The sequence below is a fragment of the Micromesistius poutassou genome (assembly GCF_964030765.1).
Source record: "Micromesistius poutassou genome assembly, chromosome: 9".
Classification (NCBI taxonomy): Eukaryota; Metazoa; Chordata; class Actinopteri; order Gadiformes; family Gadidae; genus Micromesistius; species Micromesistius poutassou.
Window position 1 is genome coordinate 10,862,279 of NC_140279.1, and position 15,556 is coordinate 10,877,834.

Consider the following 15,556-nt stretch of genomic DNA (forward strand, 5'->3'; position numbering starts at 1 on the left):
TTGAAGGCAATTAAAAAGGGGAATGATGCTGGGTATTAACTTGAACATTTGAACAAAGTCCATGTGCATGGATGTCGCCAATACAGTGTTTACTTTAGTTGCTATTCTGAAGCAATTAGATCCCCAATGTCCAATGATTAGACATTGGGGATCTAAGAGCTAAGATACTTAATGACATGTATCTAAATTAACTTTGGATAAACATGTCTGCTAAACTTGAACATTTGAACAAAGTCCATGTGCATGGATGTCGCCAATACAGTGTTTACTTTAGTTGCTATTCTGAAGCAATTAGATCCCCAATGTCCAATGATTAGACATTGGGGATCTAAGAGCTAAGATACTTAATGACATGTATCTAAATTAACTTTGGATAAACATGTCTGCTAAACGACTACATAGTAAATAGTACCGAATAGTTCTCATTTCTGCTACTGATCTTCTAGAAGCAACAGAAGGCTTTAAATATGTTTGACTGTGAAACATTCATTTGGTGAAAGACAAGGGAAGCAGTAACGTGTTTTTGTGTCAGATTCTTCGTATACATCCATGATGCCAACAAGCAGCCCAGAGAGAGAGACGGGGAGGGAGGGAGGTGAAGGAGTGGGGAGGATGAGGCTGGTGGTGGTGGAGGTGGGTGGTGCTGAAAGCCTGGGAGCAGAACGGCCTGGCTGTGTGGGCGATGGGGAGCTGTCAGACCTGTGGTCACGGAGCTGTGACCACGTCAGGTCCCGCTCCACCGGCGAGACGCCCGACACGTCCGGGTGGTGTAGCTCTTCCCGTGGTGGAGTACCTGCTCCGTGTCTCCGCGTGGAGGCACAGGGAGGTGGAGGTGAACATCAGCCATCTTGAGGGATAATGAGGCAGAGCAGACTGATCAGATAAAGTTGACGAGGGGCTCTGCTGTCACAGTAGCAGAACGCACACAGGGTGGTCAAATAAAGCATGTAACTAAGAGAACTGCAAAAATATTCAACATCAATCAATGTATGAGTAGTATTAATAAATGTTGAGGTAAACATAATTATAGTAGAAGTTAACACAATATTCTACATTATGATTGGACAGTCCAGATGAGATGAGATGCTATGATATTCAACTCAGCTGTTTTTCTTTATAATTTATGAATGTTTTGTAGTTTCATATTTTCAGTGTCTATCAACTCAAAATGGTGGTTCTCAGAACCCCTCCTTTATGCCAGTTGAGATCTGGTTAGATGGTGTTCCCTCTTCAGGTTTTTTCCTTGTGGTTTGGGAGGTTTTGTCCTCGTCTGAGTGCTCAGGGTTAGGGAGAGTCTTCTGAAGCCGGCCTGGGAATCCCTCCGAGGCTGGGACTGTGGTCGGGGCAGTGAGAAACCTGAAACGTTGAAACCTGCTTCCCCCAATATATTACACCACTAACATTTCCTCATTGAGCAGTCGCTTTTCTCCAAAAAAGCTGCAGTGAATTGAGATGGAATGGAACCGGCTAGCCATCACACAAACATGCCACCACACAAACATGCCACCATGCTATACATTCCCCGTATTGGAGACAATAAATGTTATTTAACATTATTCAGCTGAACTCTGAGTTGAATTCCTCAACACTTTGAGAACCTAAAGTGATTTAAAAAGGATTTCTATACACCTCAGATCTCCATAACATTCTCCAGCACTGTTAAGCAAACACAACGTCCGTGGAGCCTGGTTCTGTTTCTCTAACCATGGGAGGTGCTTAATATTTTAACACAGCATGAATTATTCACTCCGCACCTAATCTCTCCGTGTGTAGGTCTCTGTGTGGTGTTCTATATTTAAACACGCCTGCCTCAGGCACTTCAGTCCTGGCAGGTCAAAAAACACAAGAACTGCAATATTACTGTAGTACACTCGGTATTACTGAGCCTGTGTGATAAATACTGTCACTGGTGTAGTATTACCAAACATTTATCTGCACCGTTATTTATACAGATTTTTTGCAACTGTCTTATTATAGTATTAATTTGATGTGCTTTTGTGTGATTGTTTATATTCACCATGTTCTCCATTCTCTTATTATCTCAGGCCACGATCGGAATCGACTTCCTGTCAAAAACGATGTACCTGGAAGACCGGACGGTGAGGCAGGAAACAACCTGAAAAACAATGTCTCTCTCTCTGTCCGTCTCTCTCTTGCTCACCGTCCCTCTTTTATTCTTTGTCTTTCTGTCTCTCAGTTAAATTGGAAAGAGCTTTATTGACATGGAAGATAAACAAAGCAGTCTCTCTCTCTCTTTCTCCCTCTTTCTCACTGTATCTCTCTCTCTCTCTATTATCTAAAGGACCACAATGGAAACAAGCCTTTGGGCTTTATTGTGTTTTTTTATCCTTTTGAACACTTTTGTTAATTGTTGTTCAATAAAGTTTTCATTCATTCATTCATTCACTCTCTCTGTCTCTGTGTCTCTCTCTCTCTCTCTCTCTCTCTCTCTCTCTCTCTCTCTCTCTCTCTCTCTCTCTCTCTCTCTCTCTCTCAACGCGCGATGGGGAAGGAAATGATACCAATCTAAAGTATGGAGGCTCAGCGGGTTCACAGTGCACCGTTCCCCTCTGTTGTGCTCGTTAGAGCGCAGTGCAGGCTGAGCGGTGGACTGCTGGGAGTGCAGTCACTCAGCAGGCCAGCGCCCGTCTGGGATTATGGAGATTTATACAATCACAGACACGTGCACGGCTGTTTGTTTCGTGGAAGAATGTTCACGTTCGACAGCATGACCTCGGCCTGTCAGCGGGTCGACTCCCGTGCGCGCGCGTGTGTGTGTGTGTGTGTGTGTGTGTGTGTGTGTGTGTGTGTGTGTGTGTGTGTGTGTGTGTGTGTGGTCTCTCAGTTTGGTCAGACATCTATAAGGCTTGATGAACGTTATCTGAACAATGCAGAAGTTTAGCAGCTAAGGATAGGAAACGTCTGTACTGTCAAACATATTTGGTTGCTGTAAATACTGATGTGGTACTTCTGTGCGATTAATAAGTACATACATACTTCCAGAGTGCTGATGGAGTGTATTGTGAGACTGCTTCAAAAGGACTGAGATAAGAGATAAGAGTATTGATATTACTGTTTGAGAACCTTCAGAGTAGAGATAATGTTGTGAGTATTGAGAAAACAGAGAACTACTAGAGTGCTGAAAGTACTGTGTGAGTACTGATAGTCTTGTTTGAGGTTTTCTAGAATACTGATAGTTCTGTGTGAGTACTACTATGGTTCTGATAGTACTACTGTAGTAGTCAAAGTACTGTGTATTTTCAGGTGCGGCTGCAGCTGTGGGACACGGCGGGTCAGGAGCGGTTCAGGAGTCTGATCCCGAGCTACATCAGGGACTCTACTGTGGCCGTGGTGGTCTACGACATCACAAGTACTACTACTATACTACTACTAATACAATACTACTAATACTATAACAATACATAGACCTCTACATCAGGGACTCTACTGTGGCCGTGGTCATCTACGACATCACAAGTACTACTACTATACTACTACTAATATAATACTACTAATACTATAACAATACATAGACCTCTACATCAGGGACGCTACTGTGGCCGTGGTCGTCTACAACATCACGAGTACTACTGATACTAATACTATACTACTAATACAATACACACACCTCTACATCAGGGACTCTACTGTTGCCATGGTGGTCTACGACATCAGAAGTACTGATACTATTACTACTACTACTAATCCTATACTACTACTACTAATACTACTACTACTAGTCTTTAAAGTACAGTGTATACCATATTGTGCCCAGTGTATACAGTACAATCTACAGTTTATAAAGTTAAGATTATATGAGCCATTGTGGTGGTCCTCTGAGAACAGGAGGCGGATTATGACTATTGATCCTGTTTTCTGTTTTTTTTATGAGATCACACACTTCCACTCATATTTCACAGAAATCCTCAACAATGTCTTACACAGATTAGCAATAACATAAACACTTATCATTTAGATTTGAGTTTCACAGTTTACCCTGCTTCCTAGATCTCTTTACACTTTTATAATAACATTTAACTCGTGGACATACTTTCTATCTTTTCATACAATGATGATCGTTGTTATTAAACATATCCTGTCCAGGGTAATCTGCCCTTTCACCCGTTATAAACCTGCATACTTAATCAGGTCGGAGATGCCCCTGGGCTCCACAAAGAGAAACACAATACTACGATACTCTGTCTCCTGTAGATACACACTCGTGTTTCATCTGCTGTTGAACATTTGAAGTATTTAGGATGTCGGATCCTTGAGTTAAACAAGATTAATACTTCTAATCCCATTTCCCCCCTCTCTGTTTGATCAGATTGCTACAATAACGGATTACAGGGACATGCATGGAGGCAAACTGCTCTGGTTAACTCTGCTCCACCAAAGTGCTCTCGTTTTATATAAAGTATACGGCAGCAGGGAGCCTTGATGCCGGTTAATGGCGCAGCTTAATTGCTGGAGTGGGCCGGGTTATTTGATTGTGTTTTGTCGCTGCTCCCCCTCAACAGATGTAAACTCGTTCCAGCAGACGTCCAAATGGATCGATGATGTCAGAACAGAGAGAGGAAGTGATGTCATCATCATGCTGGTGGGCAATAAGACGGATCTGGCGGATAAGAGGTTCGTACCGGTCAACACTACGAGTTACCAGTGTCTTTGTGGCTCCGTCTTTTTATGGCTGGAGGCTGCGAAGGTTTCCTTGCACAAATATAAAACTTCTTCTATTCTACACATGATTTTGAAGTTCTAGTGTTAAAGTCTACACAGTCCTAATTAGATTAATTTGTCTGTTCAAATATGATTTCAGGAATAGGTTCAAAAGTTTTACTTGAGTAAAGAATAATCATGAATGGGAAACAAGTTGTGACTCAAATTATGATTGAACATTTTTGCAATTTCGGTAATTTATGTGAGGTCATGGTTTTAGTGACCTGGGGCACTTGTCAATCATTTTAAGCACATATTCCCAACTGAAGGTTAAAGGGTAACCAAAAACGAATATGAGCCGGTAGCAACATCACCATCTCTGTGTTACTGCAGTTAGTTTGAGTCAATCTGATTCCCTATCATGATGTCACTTCTAATGGCTCGTACTTGGGATGGCACTTACTTTGGTTCGAACTTAACGTGATGTCACTTCTTTAAGACACTTTGATCCTCACTGCTTTGTCTACAGTTCGGTTCACTTCCTGGTCAAACAGGAAGAGGAAGTTGCGCGCCCAGCCGCTTTCTATCGAGCCGAAGTGTTTAACCCAAGTGTATTAAGATCAGCCAGCCGTGGGTAATCCCCCCACATCCAGGGGATTTGTCAGGGATGTGATTCACGATCGACCCTCTGGACCAAACGGGGGTTCAATTCTGCCCCTCAAAATGTCCTTTGTTATTTATGACACTTTACACTCAAAAATAAGTCTTCTCGTAAGGTCGTTCTGGGCATGCAGTGCAGTGGAAGGTATGGATTGGAATTGATTTAATGGAGTGGACTGTAGCACCTGGCCTAGCAATCTAGCCTACATACATCTGGGTGGACACGCCCACTTGTGATGTCACCACAGTGTTGATTTGGAAACGGCTTGTAGGGGCCAGTGACCACAGAGGTGATGGTGCTACTAGTTCAAACCGAAAATGTACCTGAAACCAACGTTCCTGAAACATGCGCCTGTTGCAGGACCTCTGTGTGTCAGGGTTTTCCAGGGGAACATTCTAGAAACTTTTTTTCCTTCCTGAACCGTGACTGTAAGCCCGGAGCAATGTTGGGCCACAGCGGTTCCCTACATGCGAGTCCTTCATTCTTTCTATTCACAACACAACCAATCACAACCTGGCTCCGCAGGGACTTCCTCCTCAGAACACGACTCTACCGTTAACCTCCAGGTAGAAGCCCATCGGACACTCCCTGCCTTCTACTGCTTCTTAACCAACCAGGTGCTTTGGGCTTCATTGCTGCCTACACCCTCATTGGTTGTGTTCTGACCAATGACTGTTTGATTGGTTGAGAGGCAGGAAGAGTTCTAATGACGTTCCCAGATGGCCAGAACAGCAGATAAGACTTGGTTAGGCATTGCGTAAGAAGACTTGGTTATAGGGTGGCTTTAATGCCAAGCTGTGTAGGCGGTTTGACATCCTGACTGTATTTAATATGTTGGACGCTATGTGGTCTTTTATGAGTTGTATAGTTTCCCTGTCCGTCTGTCATTATGTACACAGATGACAAGCTCAGATACAGTTGGCTATGTATAGCACCGTTCAATAGAGACAATCAGAATGGGGTGGAATGAATGAATGAACAAAGATGGGCGAGGAGCAGGATGTAGACACAAAGAGCTGTGCTTATGATCAAATCCCCATCATCTCCATAGTAACCGCTACAGATCATTTGAAACCGTAATACACTAGGGACTGCCGGCCCAAGAGACCAGGGTTCGATACCCGGCTTGGCTCATGTCCATTTTTTTTAGATGTTGCTTGGTTTTACTTTGTTCAATTCGGTTTCTTCCTGGTTACAGTTTCCTTGGCCACCAGCTGAGGCTAACGTGTGCCATTAAACTGATAGCAGTCTCCTTCCCCTGAGACCTTTAAAGGTCCCATGACATGCCACCAGGTGTGGTGTGATTAGCCATTACAAGCCATTTTGAGAATCTGTCTGTTATGACATCACAAGTGGGCGTGTCCACCTAGATGTGTGACGGAGAGATGTGTGACGGAGAGATGTGCAACGTTTGCTACAGTCCACTGGGTAGGCTTGTAGACTGATCTATCCAGCGAACATCTAGGTGGACACTCCCACTTGTGATGTCATAACAGACAGATTTTCAAAACGGCTTGTAGCGGCTAATCACACCACACCTGGTGGCATGTCATGGGACCTTTAACATTGATGAGGTAGAGGGGAAAACAGTTTTGTGGCGGCCTACCAATGAGCCTACATATTTTATGTATATATATTGAATCCTTCTTCAGTGTTTTGTATTTAATCAGTTTCTAGAGATTTAACTGATCGTCTTGTAACTGCTTGGGCATTCTGGGGACCGGGTTAGAAACTGTAAATAATGGATGATTAATTTATGAACTCTGAGAAGCAGTTCTCTGTCTCTACGAGGAACAGAGGCTGTGTGTAGTGTAGGGGACGAGCAGAGCACAGCGTTTAGTTGTTCTTTCATGTCCTTTGTTGATGGGTTTTGTGTGCCTGACGGCGCTGTCAGAACCATCGAAAACCTGTCCAAAGATAATGTGGTGTTGCTGCCCGCTGCTCGCAGACACATGCTATTCAGATTCCACTGCTAGAAGATGACACATGCTGTTCAACAGTTAGCTCCACTGCTAGAAGACATGTACATGATGCATGCTATTCAACAGTTAGCTTCTACTCCTAGCAGACGTGTACCTATATAGATGTGTTTATTCAGGGGAAAAAGACTGAGCTCAAAGAGCTATTTTACAGCAACACGATGCATGCTATTCAACAGTTAGCTCCACTGCTAGCAGACATGTACATGATGCATGCTATTCAACAGTTAGCTCCAATGCTAGCAGACATGTACATGATGCATGCTATTCAACAGTTAGCTCCAATGCTAGCAGACATGTACATGATGCATGCTATTCAACAGTTAGCTCCAATGCTAGCAGACATGTACATGATGCATGCTATTCAACATTTAGCTCCAATGCTAGCAGACATGTATATGATGCATGCAATTCAACAGTTAGCTTCTACTGCTATCAGACATGTACATGATGCCCTGCATATACATAGGTCATGACTCATGCTATTCAGTTAACTATCAACAGTTAACTGAAACATGAAACACTGTTGAGCAAATGCTTTTATCCAAACTCAAAGCGAATACAGATTAAATGCATTAAATTCATGGACAGGTAGGGGTTATTTGAGGGCATCTTGCTCAGGGACACATCGAATCGAACCCAAACACACATGAAGGACAGGCAACTCTTGTGTTGGCTGGAATCAAAGTCCGTCCGTGTTCTCCCACTGGCTGCGTCGAGTTTAGAATCTGTTGGTAGCCATGGCAACCGGTAACTGCTCACTGCCAGAAAGGAGCCTTCTCAGTGATGGAGATAGTGGGACTAACAATTCTTTGTGAGCACAATACGGAAACTGGATGTCTGTGTCACAGCGAGCACAAACCAGCGATGTTACATGGTGATAGTGGGCCTGAATCCTAGACACTGTCTAGACTCATGGTGTATTATATAGCTGCAGGGTGAGAGGGAGGTGTGTGTGTGTGTGTGTGTGTGTGTGTGTGTGTGTGTGTGTGTGTGTGTGTGTGTGTGTGTGTGTGTGTGTGTGTGTGTGTGTGTGTGTGTGTGTGTGTGTGTGTGTGTGTGTGTGTGTGTTGGCCTGGTGGGTGATGAATAAGCCGGGGGAGTGAGTCCCTCAGCCCTGGAGCACAGCAGCATCAGGTGTCAGAGTGTAGATGCTGTAGAGCTCTCGTTCTCTCTCGCTCTCTCTCCCTGGAACAAAGGCCTGCTGTTCCTTCTGGATCCTGCTGTTCTTTCTGGATCCCACTGTTTTTGATCACCACTGTTCCTTTCTGTAATGTCAGGCTTCACTAGACAGACGGACGGAATATCTGACCAGCCCTGATGAAAGAGCTCTTACGGCCTTCATGGAGTAACAGTGTGATGAGTGAGGGGATGATGGACACGGCTCACCTCCGCTCTGTCTTGAGAGCAGCGAAGCCCGCGGCCTGATGACATCACGGCTCTGAAACCGGTGATGTCGTCACGGCTCTAAAACCGGTGATGTCATCACGGCTCTGAAACTGGTGATGTCATCACGGCTCTGAAACCGGTGATGTCATCACGGCTCTTAAACCGGTGATGTCATCACTGCTCTTAAACCGGTGATTCCAATAAAAATAGAGCTTGTTAGTGAGTCAGACTAATTGCTTTGACTGAATTGACTGAATGCCTGTATTATAATGCTCCTATATATAGATATGTATTTAATATGGTGGTTTGGCTCCAGGTCATTTTCTGTGGTTGTTTCCCTCGACCAGAAAGACCCATCGATGAAGGTTCTACCACTCCAACATGTCCTCACCCTGTACCTTCCACGTCCCCCTCACCCTGTAAACATTGAGCTCATCCCCTAAATGACGACGGTTCACACGCACCTTGTTGCTGCGTTCCAGTGTTTGTCTCAAAGAACCACAAAACAAGCAGACTTCATTAAAACGTTGTGCTAATGGAATGGAATGAATTTGCTTGCAGATTAAAATTCAATTCAATTTGTTTAAACACTCTAATGCTAATTAGGTCTGGTGTTGGTGGGTACATCTGAATGTGTAAACTTTTAATAAAGGACATTCATCTGTGAAGGCTCCAGAGGATCATTTTGACACACATAATCGTGTCGTACAATTACAATTTAGAGAGGTTTCTTTGTAAGTAAATCAACGTGACTTACTATTCAATACTTTGAGTCATTTCAGACGCCTTTGTCCAAAGTGACAAACAGTGACTCTAGATACATGTGATCAGAGACCAGGTAGGGGTTAGACAGTGACTCCAGATACATGTCATCAAAGAGCAGGTAGGGGTTAGACAGTGACTCCAGATACATGTCATCAGAGACCAGGTAGGGGTTAGACAGTGACTCCAGATACATGTCATCAAAGAGCAGGTAGGGGTTAGACAGTGACTCCAGATACATGTCATCAGAGAGCAGGTAGGGGTTAGACAGTGACTCCAGATACATGTCATCAGAGAGCAGGTAGGGGTAAGACAGTGATCGAGCACAATCAAGCTTACCAAATACCTTTTGGTAAGCTTGATCTTACCAAATACCTTTTTAGGCTGGGAGTCAAACACCCTTGCTTGCTACTCCAGTGGTATTCTCCTGTGATATGACTTGTTTTCTTCTGGTGGTATGTTAATTAATTTCCTCTTCTAGTGGTGTGTGTGTTCAGTAATTTGATAATTTTTACTCTGCAGGCAAATCACGATCGAGGAGGGGGAGCAGCGCGCCAAGGAGCTGAGCGTCATGTTCATCGAGACCAGCGCCAAGACCGGCTACAACGTCAAGCAGGTCGGTTGGCCGGCGTTAGCCTAGCATATCCTCAGCAGGCTAGCGTTAGCCTGGCCTAACATTAGCAGGCTAGTGTGAGCCCAGCAAAGCATTGGCAGTCTAGCGTTAGCCTAGCTTTATCTTTGCCCAGCGCTAGCTGACTAGCATTAGCATAGCCTAGCCTCAGGAGACCAGTTTTAGCCTAGCATTAGAATCTTAACGTTAGTCTAGCCGAGCATTAAGACAGTGTTGAGTCTAAAGTATTCTTCTGCGGCAATATCCGCCATAGGTAGACTGTGGGTCTCCATGCTGGTGTCAGTATTTATCGTTCCTACGTCTGAGAGTCTGCCAAGAAGATCTGCGGATTGATAGTGGGAAGACGACGTGTCGTACACACAAACATTAATATACGCCAACCTCTTCCGCTAGTCCGTCATAGAGGAACCAGACACAACCAGACACACACTTAGCACTTGTCACCTTGGCGCTTTTGCACTTTATCTCTCAGAAACTCATTTGGTCCCCCGGTCATTGGAAGTGTTGTCAAAATGTCAATGTTTTATTTCGTTAAAGTTGTGTGTTGTTGTCTGCATTATGTTTTTTATAATACTATGTTGTTGTTGTTGTTCTGACACTGTGTACTGTTTTTATGTTTTGGGACTCCGGATGGAAACTAGCATTAGCTGCTACAATCCGGCACATTTACATGTTTTTATATGTCCATTAATGTGCATTGTCCCATCCAAATAAACCAATAAAAAAAAAAAAAAAAAAAAAAGACAACGTTGCAGGGAAGACGAAGAGGGCCTTCCTCCGCCCTGACGTCTGAGTTTTATCCGTTGGGAGGAGAGGTGCACTGAACCTCAGGCGACGGCTAAGGATACACTGGGGACGTGGAGGCCCGCGGCACAGCTACATGGCTACTTAACGTAGCTAGCCCACAGTCAGATGGCAGATATCTTGGCTTGTGCCGCGGGCAGCCTGTGGATCAGTGAGTCAGAGCTAGCGTCAGAGCCGCTGTTATTACCGGGATCCACAAACACAAACGCCCTCCAACAAGCGATTGGTATTCTGTGTGGGCTTCTCGCTACGAGGAGAGGAAGAGAGATTGGTTTTAAGGCCCTTAAAAGAGCATACCGGGGCCCCGTTGGACCGTTCCATGGGTTTTCAGTGTGTGTTTACAACCTTGTTCTCAGTGTGTGTTTACAACAAGTTAAATCCCCAGTCAATGTTTATTCATTCACAATGATGACTGGAATAACACGAGGCAGAGGGCTGCGCATTCAGCCGAGGCTTTTATCCGAGGCTCTTGATGAAAGCAGGGCGTTGGCACTCTTAATTCGGGATCTTTGTGTTAATCTGACGATGAGCGAGGGCGCGAGCTGCTCAGAGGAAGGCGTGTCTGTCAATGCGGCCGTGGTGATTCTGCCCGGCGGTTGGCGGCCAGACAAACACAGACGGCTCTTTTCTTCAACGCGCTTTAAAATGGTCAAAACGCGAGGAGGGGGAGGAGGAGGGAGGCTAAACAACAGGATGAAGAACAAAGAGACGGTGTTGCTCGGGAAAGCTCTGCCACACTGGTGTGTGTGTGTGTGTGTGTGTGTGTGTGTGGATGAGTCATCCCATTCAGAGCTCACCGTTTTCACCTCGTCACTGTCGTTAACAAGCGCTAATAGCCTATTTTTTTACCTCTTAAACGTGCATTCAGTGAGCTTCCTTCTCCATTATCGAATACTGATGACGCACCGAACACAGTCCATGTACTGACGTCTACAGGTGGGAGTCTTGGAGGGGTTGGATTTCATGTGTGAAAGCAACCTCATTCTCTGTCTGTCCTGCAGCTGTTCCGGCGTGTGGCCGCAGCTCTTCCTGGGATGGAGAGTATGCAGGAGACCAGCAAAGAGGGAAGTATCCTTTGACTAATGCCCTGGTCATACCCCATTAGCACACGCTAATGTTGAAGAGATACATCCCTACCATCGTCTGATGTTGATGGAACACACAGAACCTCCGGGTGCTGTTAATGTGGGCAGTATTGATAAGCAGTGGAGCGTTTTAAAGAACAGAACAATGCTAACACTGGTTCCCAATGGCTTAGCTTATAGCCTAGCTAGAGAATAGCCTTTTATCATTTTCTTGTGTTCTTGCATGTAGGACTACTGAAAGACTTTATGTCTGGACGTTTCACTTTGATTCAAATTATTATATGATATTTTATTTGAGTTTCATGCAAACATAGAATATTAATTACACAATCACAATCACTCCACATGTTCTGTGTTAAACTAGTTTATCACTTCGGATCTGTCTTCTGATCCATTTATATAATACGCCTCAATTTGAGGCGTATAAGGACTGTTGCCATGTTCCTTTATGTGTGATCTGTTTGTACAAACAACAAGGATTTATACAATGTTTAAATCCCTCTTTAATTAAGCTTCTGACTGCACCTCTGGAAAAAACGCGACAGATCTTTTATACTCCTGTCAGCCAAGACCACCGTCTCTATGGAAACGAGGCTGGTTTATGAAACTGTCTTTCCTGTCGCTGTGTGCACATAACCACCCCTCATTAGTGCCCCCATGTCACGATGACTTCTGACAGTCTGTCCTGATGCTGGCCCCATCATCCTCTTCACTGTTTGGTTGAGGATGTTCTCTGAACACGTCTGCCTTCTTCAGACACTCTCTGCGTGAGGGCCCTTCTCCACGAGGCCTTAAGTCCTCTGGTGCTCCGGCCCTCTGGTGGTCATCCTGGGGCACGACGGGACTGCAGAGCTGGCTGAGGTGGTCGGCATGTGACGGTGCATTTTTTTTTTTTTTGTAGAAAATAAATATTGAGTAGGATTGCAAAAGTACTGCAAGGTTTCTACAAACCAACTGCCTGATGATTCAAAGACACACGCTGCTTCTTCTGCGCGTGCAGTCACTGTGGGCGACAGGGCCGAGACGATGCGTAGGGGAAGGAGAGGCACGAGTGGCGTGCTGGGGTGGTCAAATATTTAGAGAACTAACACTGCGCTCACAGGGAAGAGGAAGAGGATGGCACCACTGCCTAAACCGAGCAACACAACACGTCCATTTTGTGAGACTCGGGTATGGATCCAATCATTTTGACAGGCTTCCTCTGCCTAAATGTTGGAAATGGTTCAATTGGCCCCCTCTCCCTGGAGACATGTGGACCTGTAGCATAGCGTAGCTATTGCTGACCTGGGTTCAGTCTGAGGACGGCTGGTTTGACACCGCTAACAGCTATTGATTGGTTTCTCTAATCTATGAGTGCTGGACCTTGTCAGGGCATTAGCGTAGGCGCGTCTCAGAGCTCGATAGCCCGACCGTGACAGCTTTGGGGTTTTACTATGGCAGTATGATTCCTCTGAGCCCACATTACGGCTAATTAGCTCAACGCCTTGCATCTGAATCCTCCTTAAATGTTGATGGAAGTGGCGCGTCCCCGTGACAGCAGGATCAATTCACAACACAAATGAAAGCTCTATTTCTATAGAGCATCAGTGTAGGACGAGCCTTCAGGACACCCTTCAGGAGATCTTACTTTAACCAAAAAGTTGTTTTATTTTTTTGTGTTTCAAAGTCATGCCCTGCACCTCGTAGCGCCGCGCCCGTCTGTGTGAAGGACGGGGGCGGGTCTCCGGGAGGCCAGGCGGGGAGCATTTATGACGCCGTAACCCTGGTGATGGATGCGACAGGCGACAGCACCTTGGGGTGGTTCTGGCCCTGCCGACGCTGCAGTGTTCCTATTGGTTCCTGCCCCGGGTATCGACCCCTCTGTAACGGCAGCTGGGCCCCCTCGCTGGCCAGACACCCCGCCCCCTCCCCTCACAAACCACGGATATGGCGCCATCTCCGTAAAGGGCAAAGGTCAAACCGGGACAGATTCCCGCACACAGAAGGTTAGCTAGAAGCCGGCTAGCCTGAGGACACGGGCTTTAGCACCGGGACGTTTAGTGTTGATAGTGTTTACTCTGCAGGTCCACTGGCCCCAAAGGCTTCTTGGTAATATTTTGTGAGAGAAGGGATGGTAATTGCACTGTATTGACGAGGGGGCAGGCGGTAGGGTCAGGGTGATTGACGGCGGGTGTCAAGGTCTGGTGCAGAGACACCGGCTGCGTTCCAACACCGCCTCCTCTTGCTCGTTCACTATGATACCCTGGAGGGGGCGAGCTGCGGCAGTTAGCGGTGAGATTGAGACGGCTGAGCTGCTCCGGCAACCGTCATGGCGATGTGAAAAATCGGGCCGATCAAAGCCCTCAGACGTTTGTCAAACGACGGCGACGCTAAATCTCCAGAGCACTCCACTCTTCCTTTCTGGTTTACTGTGTTTGAGGAATAAATGCTGAAAGCGAAGGTGAGCGTAAATTGCCGTAGAACGACTTTTAGAATGCGACCATTGGTGCTGATGCGGTCTGCGCTATGCGGCGCTGACTTCTTTAGTTGGGACACACACACGCACGGTCATACAATATCACACACACACACACACACACACACACACACAGTGTGAGTGTGTTGAGTCCCCCCATTTCTGTGGCGAATTCAGTCAGTTCAGCAGTAGTGCTCATCTTATGAAGGACTATGATGTCACTCGGGCAGGAAGACTCTCTTCTCTTTGTCTCTGAGAACGTTGTGGATGCTGTAGAACCACCAGCGGTGTAGAAGACTAAGGTCTGCTCATTAATAAGCTTGGCTCTGAATTAAAATTATCTCTAAAATTATCACGTACGCACGCGCACCGCACACACGTGAACTGACTGTCTTCCTGGCTGTGGTGGAGTTGGGAGGTTAGACATTGTAGTTTGTTATGTGCTGTGGCGTCCTCTAGTGGCGTAAACGTCACATTACAATATATAATGTAGTATAAAGTGTAATTTGTCAGGGTTGTTATGTTTTAAAATTGGTGTTTAAGAAGATGGGTTTTTTTTAAATAAGCATTTTGCTTAATCAATGTTTGCTTTCTAATATGTCTTCCCTGCTCGAGTCATTCCTTAACGTTTTTCCTCAGTGATTGACATCAAGTTGGACAAACCACAGGAGCAGGTTACTACCGAGGGCGGGTGCTCCTGCTAATGCTCCCAAGCCAATCAGAGAACATCTTTTACACCATGTGATTTTCTTTTAAGTTTTTGTTTTACGATTTGTTTGTTTTAAATTTAATGTTATTAATTTGCACATTGGAGAATGGACGCCTTATCTGAATATCGGATCAATAGTTTGAACTACTGGGTTCTTGAAAATGTGTCAAATCTAGTTTGTTAATGAAATTGCCAAAAAGTTCGGAAAATATCAACAAAATGTAAACGGGGCAGGATGTCCTATAATGTGTACACCCTTTTGTTAACTGACGAAGGTAAGATACCACTCATCTTTCTTTTTGTATTTTTATAAATTCAGGGAACTCTCTGGAATGTTTAATTTATTTTTGGGATCTCCACCAACGCAGAGTGTACAGAGACACAGATCCATGACCACAGGGGTCTGAGGACGGCATGCATGA

At 45.2% G+C, this 15,556-nt stretch overlaps 1 protein-coding gene across 3 annotated transcripts in view; it reads left to right on the plus strand.

Annotated features, from left to right (window-relative positions):
* The window catches only part of rab6ba (RAB6B, member RAS oncogene family a), a gene marked incomplete at its 5' end in the record, with an annotated part of 34,363 nt that extends 19,160 nt beyond the window's left edge, over positions 1 to 15,203 (plus strand). Inside the window, 6 exons of one of the 3 annotated variants that reach the window (XM_084472805.1) lie at positions 2,046 to 2,099; positions 3,229 to 3,370; positions 4,521 to 4,632; positions 9,973 to 10,066; positions 11,887 to 11,953; positions 15,065 to 15,203. In XM_084472805.1, coding sequence (XP_084328931.1) covers positions 2,046 to 2,099; positions 3,229 to 3,370; positions 4,521 to 4,632; positions 9,973 to 10,066; positions 11,887 to 11,953; positions 15,065 to 15,129 — 534 coding nt within the window. In that variant the 3' untranslated portion in view covers positions 15,130 to 15,203. The remainder of the gene's footprint in view (positions 1 to 2,045; positions 2,100 to 3,228; positions 3,371 to 4,520; positions 4,633 to 9,972; positions 10,067 to 11,886; positions 11,954 to 15,064) is intronic. The other 2 variants (XM_084472806.1, XM_084472807.1) reach the window with 2 other exon arrangements.
* Between the last annotated feature and the right edge of the window lie 353 nt (positions 15,204 to 15,556).